Below are 16795 nucleotides of genomic sequence, written 5' to 3' on the forward strand. Positions count from 1 at the left end.
GAACTGTCTGCACAAACAAGTCGCCATCCGTGCAATGCAGGCAGCAGACAAAACCATGCACTCTCCAAGTCCCTTTACAAGGCCCTTGGTAAGGCTACAAGGACTAGAGGCTAAAAGATATAAGGAACGGTTGCTAGAATTGGAATGTCATAGTTATACACGAAGAGAAAGGACAGGGGGGACAGGATAACAGTATTCCAATATCTCACTTTTTTTATATATCTTTTCTTCTTTCTCTTTTTTTTCTTTTTTATTATCTTTTTTTTAAGTACTTTTTCCTTTTAATACGTATGCTTTTTTTAACATATATTTTATTGTTAATTACTTTATAAATTGTTTATGTAAGGTATTTAGATATATTTATGACTTATATTTTTTCAATTTTTTTAAGATTCTTAAAAATTTTAATTAAGCCTATACTCAGCTCTGGGAAGATCGGGGGGGATGGAGAGGGAGGGTTGGGGTGGGTGGGTGAGGGTTGTTTTTGTTGTTGTTGTTGTTTTTTTGCTTTTTGTAAAAATATTTAAAAATTTTCAATTAAAAAAAAAAACAGTATTCCAATATCTCAGGGGCTGCCATAAAGAAGAGGGAATTAAGCTATTTTCCAAAGCGCCTGAAGGCAGGACAAGAAGCAACGGGTGGAAACTAATCAAGGAGAGAAGCAATCTAGAACTAAGGAGAAACTTCCTGACAGTGAGAACAATTAACCAGTGGAACTCCTTGCCTCCAGAAGTGGTGAATGCTCCATCACTGGAAGTTTTTAAGAAGAGACTGGACAGCCCTTTGTCCAAAATGGTGTAGGGTTTCCTGCCTGAGCAGGGGGTTGGACTAGACGACCTCTGAGGTCCCTTCCAACTTTACTACTACTACTACTACTACTACTACTACTACTACTACTACTACTACTACTACTATTACTATCATCATCATCATCATCATCATTCCACAGAAAAACCTCTCTCCACAGAACCGGTCCCTGGTGCCCAAAAGGTTGGGGAACTCTGCACTAGACCATTTCAGACAAGCGACTGTCCAGTGATGGAGTATCCACAAGTTGTTCCACTGGTTAATTGCTCTCACTGTCAGGACATTCCTCCTTAGTTCCAGGTTGCTTCTCTCCTTGATGAGTTTCCATCCGTTGCTTCTTGTCCTGCCTTCAGGCACTTTGGAGAATAGCTTGACTCCCTCTTCTTTGGGGTAGCCACTGAGATACTGGAAGGCTGCTATCATGTCCCCCCTCGTCCTTCTCTTCGTTAAACTAGACCTTCTCTTCGTTAAACTAGACATACCCAATTCTAGCAACCGTTCCTTATATGTTTTAGCCTCCAGTCCCGATCCTCTTTGTTGCTCTTCTCTGCACTTTTTCTAGAGTCTCAGCATCTTTTTTGCATCGTGGTGACCAAAACCGGATGCCGTATTCCACGTGTGGCCTTACCAAGACCTTGTAAAGTGGCATTAACACTTCAGGTGATCTTGATTCTATCCCTCTGTTCATGCAGCCTAGCACTGTGTTGGCCTTTTTTGGCAGCTGCAGCACACGGAGTGCTTATTTTCATTTTCCTGCCTTCCTCGACTTTGTTTAGTGACTGAAATTACAACAGCACAGAAAAAAGTGATTTATGACTTCAGCCATTTGTCCGAAATGGTGTAGGGTTTCCTGCCTGAGCAGGGGGTTGGACTAGATGACCTCCAAGGTCCCTTCCAACTTTATTATTGATTTATGACCGTTTTTCATACGTACGGCCACTGCAGCATGCCCAGGGTCACGTGATCAAAATTCGGGCACCTGGCATGTATTTTTAAATGACGGTTGCAGATTCCTCTCTCTCTCTCTCTCTCTCTCTCTCTCTCTCTCTGTGTGTGTGTGTTTGTGTGTGTCTGTGTGTCATGTGATCCCCTTTTGCAACCCTCTGATGAGCAAAGTCAATGGGGGGGAAGCGGGATTTGCTTAACCACAGGATTCACTTAACCGTACCCCCCCCCAAAAGGTCGTAAATGAGGAGCAAGTCACTTAACTGCTTCACCTAATGACAGAAATTTCAGGCTGAATAAATAAGTCGAAAACTACCTGTTAACCAGGGGTCTTCCAACTTGGCCCTTTGATGACTTGTGGACTTCAACTCCCAGAATTGTGCCTGGCTGAGGAATTCTGGGAGTTGAAGTCCACAAGTCATCAAAGGGCCAAGTTGGAAGACCCCTGCTGTTAACTTTCCTCAAGATTTGCAATAGCTAGCAAATCAACTTAGAACACTTCAGACCTTTTTCCTCCAATCCGGCCTGTCCAGCTGTCCAGTTTCACCTCTGTACTGGGATGCAACTTTCCAACTGCACCCCAATTTCGGCTGCGTCTTCCGTAGCAGCCGATCTGCTGCTTCCCACGCAGAAATGGCTGTCTTATTTATTATCTGTCTCGTAGCTTTGCAGACAAGGGGGGGGGAGGAGTGTTTCTCAATCTTGGCAGCTGGCCAATGGGTAGACTTCAACTATGCTATGCTGGCTGGGGGATTCTGGGAGTTGAAGTCCGCAAGTCTTCAAGTGGCCACATTTGGAGACCCCCGTCCAACTCCCTGCTTTAGGAGCTGAAGATCCAGAAAGCTGCTGCTTTCCATACTGGGGGGGGGGGAATCCGGTTCACGCCTCCCCCAAGGGCAAAACGACCGGCCCTTTTCTTCCGAGTCCTTTTATAACGGCCGCGGGTCTGGCTGTCGTCAGGCCGTCCTTAAATGAACCAAGCTTCGTTTCATTCTGGCTGCAATAACTACCCTTTCTGCAAAGAATGAGGTTGGGAAACACAACAACAGGAAACGCAGCCAGCCAGCTAGCTCAGAGGCCGCCCAGTTTGCTCAGCCTTGGCAAAGCGTCCACACATTCCAGAAACGATAGCAAAGACAGTTAGTTACACAACCGGGGTCTTGGCAACAAGATGCAGAGTGAAAAAAAACATCAGTTATCTCAGGGGTCTTCCAACTCGGCCCTTTGATGACTTGTGGACTTCGACTCCCAGAATTCCTCCGCCTGGGAGTTGAAGTCCACAAGTCATCAAAGGGCCGAGTTGGAAGACCTCTGCTTGTGGACTTTGACTCCCAGAATTCCTCAGCCAGCGTGCCTAGCTGAGGGATTCTGGGAGTTGAAGACAACAAGTCATCAAAGGGCCAAGTTGGAAGACCCCTACTTGTGGACTTCAACTCTCAGAATTCTGCAGCCAGGATGGGGTCTTCCAACTTGGCCCTTTGATGACTTATGGACTTCAACTCCCAGAATTCCTCAGCCAGCATGGGGGAACTATGGCCCCTTCATGACTGGTGGACTTCAACTCCCAGAATTCCTGAGGCAGCAATGGCTCAGCTTGGAAACCTCCCTTTCCCCTCAGCATGGCTGGCTCAGGAATTCTGGGAGTTGAAGTCCACGAGTCATGAAGTGGCCATAGTTCCCCCATGCTGGCTCAGGAATTCTGGGAGTTGAAGTCCACGAGTCATGAAGTGGCCATAGTTCCTCCATGCTGGCTGAGGAATTCTGGGAGTTGAAATCCTCCAGTCATGAAGGGGGCCATAATTCCCCCATGCTGGCTCAGGAATTCTGGGAATTGAAGTCCAGAAGTCATGAAGTGGCCATAGTTCCCTCATGCTGGCTGAGGAATTCTGGGAGTTGAAGTCCACCAGTCATAAAAAGCCAAGGTTACCTATACCTGCCCCAGAAGCTGCGCCTCTATGCAAATCTTTTCAGGAGATCAATAAAATAAAAAGCGGAAACAGGAAGAGGTTTGGGCACACCAGTTCCCCAGAGGGCGTCGCCTGATGTCACAACACCTATACCAAGAAAACCCAAATGGTAATTTGGCTGCATGAACTTCCTTGAAGAATATTTTGAATATTTAAACCGTGAAGAAGCCACACCATGATTCCGGTTGAATGATTAGAAGGAGAAAGTTCCTGACAGTTAGAACAATTAGCCAGTGGAACTCCTTGCTTCCAGAAAGTTGTGGGTGCTCCATCATTGGAAGTTTTTAAGAAGAGATTAGACAACCGTTTGTCTGAAATGGTCTCCTGCTTGAGTAGGGGGTTGGACTAGAAGACCTCCCAGATCCCTTCCAACTTACTTTCTTTCTTTCTTTCTTTCTTTCTTTCTTTCTTTCTTTCTTTCTTTCTTTCTTTCTTTCCAACTTTCTTTCTTTCTTTCTTTCTTTCTTTCTTTCTTTCTTTCTTTCTTTCTTCCTTCCTTCCTTCCTTCCTTCTTTCCTTCCTTCTTTTTTCCCATCCTCATCCTCCTCATCACCACCACCCCTGAAAGTTTTTGGACCTAGAATAACCTCAAAAGGGCAGCTTTATATAAGTCATCCTTGACTTACAACCACAATGGAGCAAAAAAAAAAAAAAAAAATGCTGCTAAGTGAGACATTTGCTAAGTAAGCTTTGCCCCATTCTATGACCTTTCTCGCAGGAAGTTACGTGAATCACTGCAGTTAGTAACACGGTTGTTAAGTGAATCTGCCCCCCCCGTTGTCAGAAGGGGATCACGTGACCCTGGGACACGGCAGCCATCATAAACACGAGTTGGTGGCCAAGCGTCTGAATTTTAATCACGTGGCCACAGGGGTGTCGCCATAGCCGTGTGAAAAATGGTCATCAGACATTTTTTTTCAGTGTCGTTGTAACTTTCAATGGTCACTAAATGAACCTTTTGTGAGTCAAGGACTACCTGTCGCCACGAAAAGGGCATCTTTGTATGACCACAAGAACATTTCCAATTCTTTTTTTTTTAATTTGTAAATTTTATTAGTTTTTTAAAACATAAGTCACACAATAGTCGGTTAACAGTGTGTTTGCTTCGTTTACATTTGTTAAGGAAAGATCGTTTCCTTAACAAGAGCCGAGGTGGCGCAGCAGTTTGGGTGCAGTACTGCAGGCCACTTTAGCTGACTGTGTTCAGCAGGTCAGCGGTTCAAATCTCACCGGCTCAAGGTTGACTCAGCCTTCCATCCTTCCGGGGTAGGTAAAATGAGGACCCAGATTGTTGGGGGAAATGTAAATATATATATCTATACATTGCTTACTGGTGTACACCGCTTAGAGAGTGCTTGCACTTAAAGCGGTATATAAGTCTCACAAATAAATAAATAAAATAAATTGTTAACAATTGATTTCTATAATTCGTAATCCACGTATTCCAACAAATCTCTCTTTTTCTCTTAAATATTCTCTCCGGTGAGTCCCATCATCTATATTCTAAACCAGTGGTTCTCCACCTGTGGGTCGGGACCCCATTTGGGGTCGAACGACCATTTCACGGGGGTCACCAAACAACGCAGTCCGCCATTTTTTCCCCCTTTTCCTTAGCTGTGCTACTCCCTTTTATTCTATTGGCTTTTGAAAGCCAATAGAATCGACTCTCTTGAATAGAGTCTAATTCTATTGGCTTTCCAAAGCCAATAGGAATTGTCCAGGCTGTCTCTGCCCTGCTGAGCCCGCCAAAAGTCCCATTCTGCAAATGGTGCTCACCAGTTGAGTAGTCCTCGACTTACGACCGGTTGAGTAGTCCTCGACTTACGACCGGTTGGGGGGGGGGTCGTGGCATTAAAAAGGTTGAGAACTACTGTTCTAAATTTTCATGTAATATTTTCAATATGAACCAGAGAGTTTTTCCGTCTATTTTTCCCCAACCAATTGTACAATTTATTCCAGTTTTCATAATAATCTCTTTCACTCTTATCCTTAAGTTCTAATGTCAACCTGTCCATTTCCGCACAGGATAAAATCTTATTTATTACCCCTTCTTCTGAGGGTGTCTCACTGTTTTTCCACCTCTGTGCAAAGACTAATCTTGCTGCTGTTAGAATGTGTAATAATAGGGATCCTTTATTGCAGTGTTTCCCAAACTTGACAATTTTAAGGCATGTGGACTTCAATTCCCAGAATTCCACAGCCAGCGTTGCTGGCTGTGGAATTCTGGGAGTTGAAATCCTCATGCCTTAAAATTGTCAAGTTTGGGAAACACTGCTTTATTGTATCTATCCTTAGCGATATCCAAGAACACTTCCAATTCTAATGCCGGTCAGCGCATCGCAGAGGTGCAGGGGGCTGCTAAACCAGGGAGCTGCCCTTGATTTTACAACGGTTTTCGGCATGGTTGTTAAGCAATCCGCTGCAGTCCTTAAGTGAATTTCAGTCATTAAGCGGATCCAAATGGACTGTCCTTGGGCAAGTTGACGATGACGATCGCGTGACGATCACATGACCCTGGGATGTGCCACTGTCATAAATTGGGCTGTGTGCAGTAATTTTATTTGCTTTATGCTTTTATCTCTGTACGTTTTTTATATTTTTACGACTGTAAACCGCCTAGAGTTAGCGTGAGGTAAGAAGACAAAGGAAGATCTTTTCAGATCGCTAAAGATCAGGATGTCCATCGAGAAGGAATCGGTCTGGCAGGAATGACTTTTGCAAAAGTCTAAATCTCAATACTCCTAACAGAATACAGAACGACAAAGCTGAAGGGACCGTGGAGGTCTTCTAGTCCAGCCCCCCTGCTCAACCAGGAGACCCTCTACCAAGGGTGTCCAACGTTGGAGCTTTGTGGACTTCAACTCCCAGAATTCCTCAGCCAGCAACCTAGAACTAAGGAGAAATTTCCTGATAATTAGAACAATTAACCAGTGGAACAACCTGCCTCCAGAAGTTGTGGGTGCCTTAACACTGGAAGTTTTTAAGAAGAGACTGGACAGCCATTTGAAATGGTATAGGGTTTGCTGGCTGAGCAGGGGGGTTGGACTAGATGATCTCTAAGGTCCCTTCCAACTCTATCATCATCATCATCATAATCATCATCATTATTATTATTATTATGGATCATCATACAGTCAGCCAGATGTTCAGACTGGATTTGGCATTTTGTCTACCTATCGAGTCCTTACCCAGGACCTGGGATAGGCAGATGTGGATGTTTGATGGTATTACAGATCTCGTCGCAGGATGGAGGCAGTTCCTAGTAAGGCTGCCTTTGCAATTGACTAATAGCGAATCTGTCAATGCCAATATGGTGTTCAAGTGGTGCTCCAGCTGTTTTGGGATTGCACCCAAGGCGCCTATGACTATTGGTGCTACCCTTGCTTGCCTTTGCCACAGTCTTTCTATTTCTATTTGTAGGTCTTTGCATTTTGTTATCTTCTCCAGTTCTTTCTCGTCTATTCTGCTGTCTCCAGGCACTGCCACGTCCACTATCCAGACTTTTTTTGTCTTTCTTATCGACAATTGTTAAGTCCGGGGTGTTATGTTGCAGGTGAAAGATGGTAATGATAAAGCTCGTAAAAAGACGTCCTGGATGCATCCACGCTCCAGGCACTGGCATCTCACTGATTATGTCATTGTGCGGAGGAAAGACATGCAAGATGTAAGAGTAACTGAGGCTATGCCAAGTGGTGACTGCTGGACTGACCATAGACTCATCATTTCCAAGTTAAATATTCACATCAAGCCAAAGAATCGCCCACAGGGAAACAGAGTTGTGATGAAAAAGATCAACGTCAGTACACTGGAAAACCCCGACGTAGTAGCTTCATTAGTAAAAGATCTTGAGAATCAATTTCTGGAGTTGCAAATACAGGAAAATGCTGAGAAGGACTGGGAATGTTTCCAGGACATCTTGCGCTCTTCTGCACTTAAGGTTCTTGGACCCTCATATAGGAAGCAGCAGGACTGGTTTGATGAAAACAATGAAGAGATTAAGGCTTTGCTTGCCGAAAAACACCATCTCTACCGTGCTCATCAGAACGACCCGTCGTCAACTGCAAAGAAAAATGCTTTTATAAACACTCGCAGGATTGTCCAGAGCAAGCTCCGCAAGATGCAGGACTCCTGGCTGAGTGCCAAAGCAGATGAAATCGAGAAGTTTGCTGATAGAAACGATGCCAAACGATTCTATGAAGCCCTTAGATCCCTGTATGGACCTCAGCCCTTAGGAAGCTCTCCTTTACTGGATTCGAGTGGTACAACTCTTATCACTGAGAAGACCCTGATTTTACAGCGTTGGGTCGAGCATTTCCACTCTGTGCTGAACCGCCCATCCACCATCAATAATGAGGCGATTGACAGGATACCCCAGGTAGATATCAACTATAGCCTGGATGCCCCACCATCAGAGGCTGAAACTTCACAGGTCATCAGTCAGGATCTGACACAATCCCAGCGGAAGTCTATAAGGCTGGTGGTGCTGTGCTTGTTAAAAAACTTACCCAGTTGTTCCGATCATTCTGGAAACAAGGTTCCATTCCTCAGGAACTGAAAGACGGGTGCACCTCTACAAGAGGAAGGGAAATTGACAAGTCTGCAATAATTATAGAGGAATATCACTTCTCTCCGTTGCAGGCAAGATCTTTGCATGAGTGTTGCTAAATCGCCTGAGTGACCATCTGGAACAGGGTATACTACCCGAGACACAGTGTGGTTTCCGCAAAGAGCGTGGCACAGTGGACATGATATTTGCAGCTCGACAGCTCCAGGAGAAATGTCAGGAGCAGAATCGTGAACTATACACCACCTTCGTGGATCTCACCAAGGCTTTTGACCCAGTTAGTCATGAAGGATTATGGCGCATTATGTCGAAATTTGGGTGCCCTGACAGGTTTATTCTGATGGTACGACAGTTCCATGATGGCATGGCGGCTCGTGTTCTGAGTAACGGTGGAGCCTCAGAGGCCTTCCCTGTTACTAATGGCGTTAAGCAAGGCTGCGTGCTGGCACCAACCTTGTTCAGCATAATGTTCTCAGCCATGCTGTCAGACGCCTTTCAGAACAGCTCAGTGGGAGTTAATCTGAGGTACAGAACCAATGGGAAACTGTTCAACCTGCGAAGACTTCAGGCTGTCACCAAGGTAAAGGAGACTGTGCTACGAGATCTCCTCTTTGCTGATGACTGTGCCCTTAATGCAGGAAATGCAAGCCAGCATGGACAAATTTGCAGCCGCTTGTGACAACTTCATCAACACGAAGTGATGTACCAGCCAGTTCCAAAAGCCCAATATCAAGAGCCTACTATCACAGTAAAGGGACAAAAGCTGCAAGCAGTGGACCAATTTACGTATCTTGGTAGTACCCTCTCCCGTGCAGTGACAATTGACATCGAGGTCAACTGTAGAATTGCCAAGGCAAGTTCTGCATTTGGCCGATTGCGGACTAACGTGTGGGACCGCCGTGGAATAAGTCTTGCTACCAAGTTTAAAGTTCACCAGGCAGCAGTGCTAACTACCCTGTTGTATGCTAGTGAGACCTGGACAGTGTACAGGAGGCACGTTAGGCAACTGAACTACTTCCACATGATCTGCCTTCGTAGAATTCTGAGGATCCGGTGGCAGGATAAGATACCAGACACAGATGTCCTCTCCAGAGCAGGCCTATCATCAGTTTACACTCTGTTGATGAAAGCCCAGATGTGCTGGGCAGGCCATGTTGTAAGGATGCCAGATCATCGCATCCCTAAACAGCTCTTCTATGGTGAGCTGTCTCAAGGAAAGCGATCGCACGGGGGACAAAAGAAGCGATACAAAGATACATTGAAAGCCTCTCTTAAGTCCCTGGATATTAACACCATCTCTTGGGAACTCCTGGCGCAGGATCGACCGACATGGCGCACCTTGGTGTACCAGAGTTGCCAGACATATGAACACAGAAGGACAATCTTGGCACAAGAGAAGCGAGCACTCCGCAAAGCCAGAGCTGCAAATGCTGAAGTAACAGTGTCTACATTTCTTTGTTCAGTATGTGGCAGAACATTCCGTGCTAACATCGGTCTTATTAGCCACCTACGGACACATCGTTGATGGCCCACAACCCACAAGATGTCAAGGTCTTCATCGAAATCGATGGACGAACAACAACATGTTGCAGGTGCTTGTCTGTTTGAATGCTGAAGTCCCACAACAGTTTAACTTTATCATTTTCTATGACTTTCTCTATTTTGTTGTTGTTATTATTATTTCCACAGGTCTTAAAGTTGCCAAGGTTGGATAGTCTTACTCCAAGGCTTTTCAACCAGTGGTATGGGTACCACCTGTGGTCCATTGGCACCTGGCAGGTGGTATGCGACCATCCTAGAAAAGTGGTAGCGGGGGAGGGGAATGAGCTGAACTGGTGGCAGCACCGCACAAGCCTGAGTGAGAGACGGCTGGAGCTGCAGGGCTGTCGGGGCTCAGCGGAAGCACCAGGATCAGCGCCAGGATCCAGCTGGAGCTCAGCGCTGATCCTGGCGCTTCTGCTGAGCCCAGAAGAAGCGCCGATCAGCTGGAATGTTGCAGCCTCTCCAGGGTCTTGTGATTTACCTTCAAATGCTTGGCAACTGATTCATATTTATGACGGTCACAGTGTCCCAGGATCATGTGAAGTGACCAAAACCTGCTGCAACCACCCAGCAGACGGGGGAGAATAAAAACCAAACACCCCACCCCCATTGCCAATCCTCAACAGAAATGCTCACAACAATGGAAACCTCGGACAGGAGGAAGAGCGTGGCCAGGAGGGCAGGCAGGTGTCTTGCTCGGCTGTGGCTTGGGGGCCCTTTTTCAGGGCCATTGTAACTTCGAACAGTCACTAAGCGAACTGTTGTAAGTCGAGGACTACCTGTACTTTATCACTTTTTTCCCTTTTTTTTTTTTTTGGTCATCAAATTTTTGACATCTTGCTAGGTGCCTGGTGGTCCTTGAATATTGCCATATCCTAAAAGTGGTACAATGGGTGAAAAGGTTGAAAAGCCCTGGTCTTACTCTATACATTCTGGACAAATGGCTGTCTACTCTCTTCTTTAAAATCTCCAGTGATGGAGCATTCACAACTTCTGGAGGCAGGTTGTTCCACAGGTTAATTGTTTCCAAGTCAGGAAATTTCTCCTTAGTTCTAGATTGGATTTCTCTTTGATGAGCTTCCATCCATTACTGGTTAACCTGCCCTCAGGTGTGTTAAATGAATTAAAACCTAAAACCAGATTTGCAATGCAAGCAGCCCACAGGTGAGACGAGCCGGCATTGAAAGTTGAATTCATCAGCTGTACTGTGGGTTGCATTTAACTGCTCCTTTTAATTGCGGTAGCCAATAATTAACATATAGGTTTGTGCAGGAAGAGCTGTGCCACTCCAAGATCATGTAATTGCCATTTACGACCTTCTCAGCCAAGTCAAGGCAAGGGGGGGGCTGGATTCACTTAATGACCATGTGATTTACTTAATTATGGCAAAAACCATGGTCATAAAATTAGGCACAATTTGCTGCCTTGCTTACCCATGCAAATTCTAGTTGCAAGGACTACCATTATTTTTTTCACCCAGCCACCTCAAAATGTTAAAAAAAATCCCCTCTTGCAGAGCTGGGCACCCCCAAATTGGCAGATAGAAAGAGTGCAGAGAAGAGCAACAAAGATGATCAGGGGACTGGAGGCTAAAACATATATGGAACGGTTGCTGGAATTGGGTATGTCTAGTTTAATGAAGAGAAGGACAAGGGGGGACATGATAGCAGCCTTCCAATCTCTCAGGGGCTGCCCCAAAGAAGAGGCAGTCAAGCTGTTCTCCAAAGCATCTGAAGGCAGGACAAGAAGCAATGGAGGGAAACCGATCAAGGAGAGAAGCAACCTGGAACTAAGGAGAAACTTCCTGACAGTTAGAGCAATTAACCAGTGGAACCACCTGCCTCCAGAAGCGGTGAATGCTCCAACACTGGAAGTTTTTAAGAAGAAACTGGACAGCCATTTGTCTGAAATGGTATAAGGTTTCCTGCCTGAGCAGGGGGTTGGACTCGATGACCTCCCAGATCCCTTCCAACTTTATTATTATTATTATTAACAGAAGATTTTAGAGCAGACCAAAATTGATTATCTAAGAGGCCAGGATCCGAGTGGTATTTTTTGGACCCCAGGCACCTCCAAATGTTAAAAAACAAAACAACAACCCTCTTGCAGAGCTGCCAAAGACCCCCTGCCTCGTTGCCATGGCTTCGGGCTAAGCAGACCAGCGGCTTAACTCACAGGGCCGGAAGGGACCTCAGAGGTCATCTATCCAACCCCGCGCAGGCAGGGAGACCCACCGCCCAGGAGAAAGAGATTCGGAGGGAGGTTATCCCAGACGGGCCCAGCGTGGGAGCCTCCCTTCCCCCCACAGGCATCAGGCCTGGCCCTTATACAGGAAATCCCTGACTTATAACGGTCCATTTAGTGACCATTCAAAGTTACAACGGCAGGGAGAAAAGGGACTTACGGCCGATTTTCACACTTACGACCATTGCCGCATCCCTGTGGTCACATGACCAAAATCCGGGCGTTTGGCAACTGGCTCAAATTTATGACGCTTCTACTGTCCCGTGTGTGTGTGTGTGTGACGTGATCCCTTTTGCGACCTTCTGACCTGCAAAGTGAACGGGGCAAGCCGGATTCACTTAACAACCATGTCACCAACTTTAACAACTGCAGTGATTCGCTTAACAACTCTGGCGAGACAGGTTGTTAAAAACAGGGGCAAAACTCACACGCAACAAATGTCTCACTTAGCGACAGAAATTTGGGGATCCGTTTGTGGTTATAAGCCGAGGGCTTCCTGTATTGGGAAAGCTCAAAGGGGACCTTTGTGGTTCCCCCCCCCATTTTTAATACACATTAAATATGCCATAGGGATTGAATACCCACCAGCTCGGAGAAGGAACCTTTTCACCCACATTAAAACATTCTACTCAGCGACAGAAATTTTGGGCTCGGTCATTAAGTCGAGGACTGTCTGTCCCCCCAAGACCATCTTCAGGAAGGGGACGGATCCTGAAGCCACAGGTCCCTTCCCAAGATACAAAAAACCACCACGGGGGACCCAATTCGGGGCCCCCACGAGAAGCAACCGCAGTGCCTCCTACTCAGCAATGTTGCAAAAGAGAGAGGAAAAAATAAAATAAAATCAAAGGCAACTTTGATGAATGCATTCATTAACATAAATCACATTACTTCCAAGCCCAGCGGCTCTGCTTATGGGAAGGCAGGGGAAAAAAACCCAGGGTGTGGCACCAGCAGTGGATTCCCACTTCCTTATCGGCAGCATATATCTTACTCCACACACACACACACAAACACACAAAGATGCTTTCGCTAGTCTGTTTTCTTTTTTTCCTTTCTGAATTTTTTTTCTTTTACGCAGAGAATTAAGGTAAAAATAACAGCTCAAAAATATTTTTTTTACAAAAACATAACAAAGATAGCCCAAACATTAAAAAAAAAACATGCATCAAAGGGCAAATATATATATATATACTGCTCAAAAAAAAAAAAAAATAAAGGGAACACAAACGTATAGGATCCTATATGTTTGTGTTCCCTTTATTTTTTTGAGCAGTATATATTTATATGTGGCCTCGGGGTCTGTTTTGTGGAGCTGCCCATCTTACTCCCTCCAAAGACCCCCCCCCCACCTAGCAAGGAAAGAGCCTTCTGCGCATGGTCAGGAGCACCCTCGCCTTTTTGGTTTATTGCACTGGCAGCCCACCCCTCTCGCTCTCTCAAGCAGCCGGATGGGCTCTAATGGGGTCCGAGGTTGCCTATGGTTGGGGTGGGTATTTCACCCTCTATGCGGAGTCTTCCTGCCCCCTCCGCCTTGGGACCCCCCCCCCGCTCGAGGGTCTTTCTTCAACTCTGCAGGTGTGAAGCGGCCGAGTGGGGATCTGCAGAGCTGCGGGGGTCCCTGCCTGCCCGACCCGTCCCCAAGGGCAGCCCGGGAAGGATGCACCCCCAAAGGAGTGCCCCCCACTTTTGCAACATGACCAGCTGAGACCTCCCAGAGGCCCCCTGTGGTGAGGGTGGGGGAGACTTCGGAGGAGAAAAGGGGAGCCTGAAAGGCCCCCAGTGACCCCCCCACCCCAAAAGTGGGACAAAAGGGCCCCCTCCCTCTCCCCTCCCCCCAAAGGCGGCCAAGGTCTCCCTCCCCAAAGAGGGATAAGACCCCCCTCCCTCTCCCCTCCCTCCAAATGGGGTGCAAGGTCCCCCTCCCCTCCTCAAAGAGGGATAAGATCCCCCTCCCTCTCCCTTCCCCCAAATGGGCCGCAAGGTCCCCCTCCTCAAAGAGGGATAAGATCCCCCTCCCTCTCCCCTCCCCCAAATGGGGCGCAAGATCCCCCTCCCCAAAGAGGGATAAGATCCCCCTCCCTCTCCCCTCCCCCCAAATGAGGCGCAAGATCCCCCTCCCCTCCCCAAAGTGAGATAAGAGCCCCCTCCCCTAAAGACGCAGAGGGGGGGCGGTGGGGGGGCAGGGAGGAACAAAAGGACCCCCGGGACCCCCGACCTCTCGAAATTGCCCGGGGGAGGGTGTCTCCTGCTTGCAAACCCCGAGGAGAGGGGGGGGCGCCGGGTCCCAACCCAGCCGGGTACAAGCCGCTTCCCGAAGAACACGCGAAGGCAGCCGCGCCGGATTCACACGTGACGCGCGTCTCTCCCCCGCCTCTCCCCCGACACGCGTCCCTCCCCGACGTGCCCCCTCCCCTCAGGGCGGCCTACCTGATACGACGAGCGCCTCGTTGGGCCCCACCGTGTGGCAGTTCCCCATGGCCGGATCCGCTCGCCTCGGCTCTGCCGCCGCCACTGCCTCAGCCGAGCGGGGAGCGGGGGGGTGCTCCCGGCCACGCCCACCGGAAGCGCGCGGCGGGCGCTTCCGGCCGCGCCATCTTGGGCGCGGCTAAGGCGGCGGGGCTGCGCTCGCTCTCCCGCCGGCCAGCCCGTCCCGAGGGTCTCCGGGGGAGGGGGACAGCCCGGGATGAGGAGCGGGGCTTCTCGCGGCGTTTGCCCGGGTGCCGAATTCCCACGGCCGAGTGAGCCCAGACCCGGGTCGGCCGTTCCCGGGAAGATGCAGCGCCCAACCAGAAGGGCGGGGTGCGCAATGGATCAAAATGAAATAACATTTCAGGCGCTCCCGTCCCGAGCTGGCCACATCGGGGGTGTCCCTGGTGGGTGGCGGGTCTCTGAGCCTGGCGATTCTTTCCTGGAGGGTGGGGGGGGGGCTTACTTCCTCGCAGACGTTTCATGACCCAGCTGGGGAACGTCATCAGGGCGAGAAGGGAGGGAGGGAGGGAGACGAAGAGGAGAGAGAGGAGGAGGATTCTGGGGTCTTCCTTGATCTCAGAGCTTGGCTGTTTTGTTGCAGACGTTTCATGGCCCGAGTAGGGAACATAATCAGTGCTAGCAGGGAGGGGGGGGGGAAGAGGAAGGAATGATGCGGGAGAGGACGAAGAGGAGAAGGATTCTGGGGTCTTCATTGATCTCAGAGCTTGGCTGTTTTCTTGCAGACGTTTCATGACCCCAGTAGGGAACGTCATCAGTGCAAGGAGGGAGGGAGATTTGGGGAGGAGGAGGGGAAGAGGAAGGAAGGGGGAAGACGAAGAGAGAGAGGAGAAGGATTCTGGGGTCTTCATTGATCTTAGAGCTTTGCTGTTTTCTTGCAGATTTTTCATGACCCAAGTAGGGAATGTCATCAGTGCAAGGAGGGAGGGAGATTTGGGGAGAAGGGGAGGAGGGGGGAAGAGGAAGGAAGGAGGAAGACGAAGAGAGAGAGGAGGAGGATTCTGGGGTCTTCCTTGATCTCAGAGCTTGGCAGTTTTCTTGCAGACGTTTCATGACCCCAGTAGGCAACGTCATCAGTGCAAGGAGGGAGGGATGTTTGTGGACAAGAGGAGGGGGAAGAGGAAGGAATGAAGGGGGAGAAGAAGAAGAGGGAGAGGAGGAGGATTCTGGGGTCTTCGTTGATCTCCGAGCTTGCTTGTTTTCGTGCAGACGTTTCATGACCCAAGTAGGGAACGTCATCAGTGCTAGAAGGGAGTGAGGTTTGCAGAGAGGAGCAGATAGTGGAGGAGGACTGTGGGGTCCTTAGTGCTCTCTGCGCTCGGTTGTTTTCTTGGAAGACATTTCAAGACCCAACTAGGGAACATCATCAGTGCTACAAGGGAAGGGGGGGATGGTTGCAGGGAGGAGGACGACGACAGTGGGATCCTTGATGCTTTTGAACTCATTTTTTTTCTTTCTCACAGATGTTTCGTCACCCAACTGGAGAGCATCCTCTGTGTACGTCATCAAGTGTTTGGGGTCATGGGTGGGAAACAGTGGCCCTTTTATGACTTGTGCACTTCAATTCCCAGAATTCCTGAGCCAGCAAGGAATTCTGGGAGTTGAAGTCTACAAGTCATAAAAGCGCCAGTAGTTCCCCACTTCTGATCTGGGTAATGAAATTGCAAGAAAGCAAAGGGGGAAAAAACTCCTCCCCCCCCCTCCCAATTTCAACGCTGAGCTACTTAAAAAGCCACCACCGAGCCCAAAATTCATGTTGCTCAGTGAGAAACGTGTTAAGTGAGTTTTGCCCCATTTTACAACCTTCCTTTCCACGGTTGTTAAGGGAATCCCTGCAGTCGTTAAGTTAGTTGCCCGGTTGTTAAGTGAATCTGGCTTCCCCCATTGACATTGCATGTCAGAAGGTCTCAGAAGAGGACGCTGCGACCGTCATAAATAGGAGCCAGTTGCCAATTGTCCAAATTGAGATCAGGTGACTATGCACCAATAGTGAGTGTGAAGAACTGTCAAAACTTTTTTTTCAGTGCTGTTGCAACTTTTTTTTAATTAAAAAGTTTTACAAAAATTACAAAATATACCCCCAAACCCACCCACCCCTACCTCCCCTCCCCTCCCCCTCCCCCACTTCCCAGAGCTGAATACAGGGTAACAAATATAATAATCATAATCTAACTAACATTAACCAACTATACAGATAAACAAATATAATGCGCTTTAACTCCCCTTTAACGCAGAA

At 48.0% G+C, this 16795-nt stretch overlaps 1 protein-coding gene across 4 annotated transcripts in view; it reads right to left on the minus strand.

Annotated features, from left to right (window-relative positions):
- FLOT2 (flotillin 2) overlaps nucleotides 1-14631 on the minus strand; it is a 51968-nt gene extending 37337 nt beyond the window's left edge. For 2 of the 4 annotated variants that reach the window (XM_039365517.1, XM_039365518.1), the window contains exon 1: nucleotides 14500-14625. In XM_039365517.1, the coding sequence (XP_039221451.1) occupies nucleotides 14500-14548 (49 nt within the window). In that variant the 5' untranslated portion in view covers nucleotides 14549-14625. Of the gene's footprint in view, nucleotides 1-2258; nucleotides 2395-14499 lie in introns of those variants that run through there. The other 2 variants (XM_039365519.1, XM_039365520.1) reach the window with 2 other exon arrangements.
- Between the last annotated feature and the right edge of the window lie 2164 nt (nucleotides 14632-16795).

The sequence above is a fragment of the Crotalus tigris genome, unplaced genomic scaffold, assembly GCF_016545835.1.
Source record: "Crotalus tigris isolate CLP2741 ecotype Arizona unplaced genomic scaffold, ASM1654583v1 scf7180000020104.566533, whole genome shotgun sequence".
NCBI classification, from domain to species: Eukaryota; Metazoa; Chordata; class Lepidosauria; order Squamata; family Viperidae; genus Crotalus; species Crotalus tigris.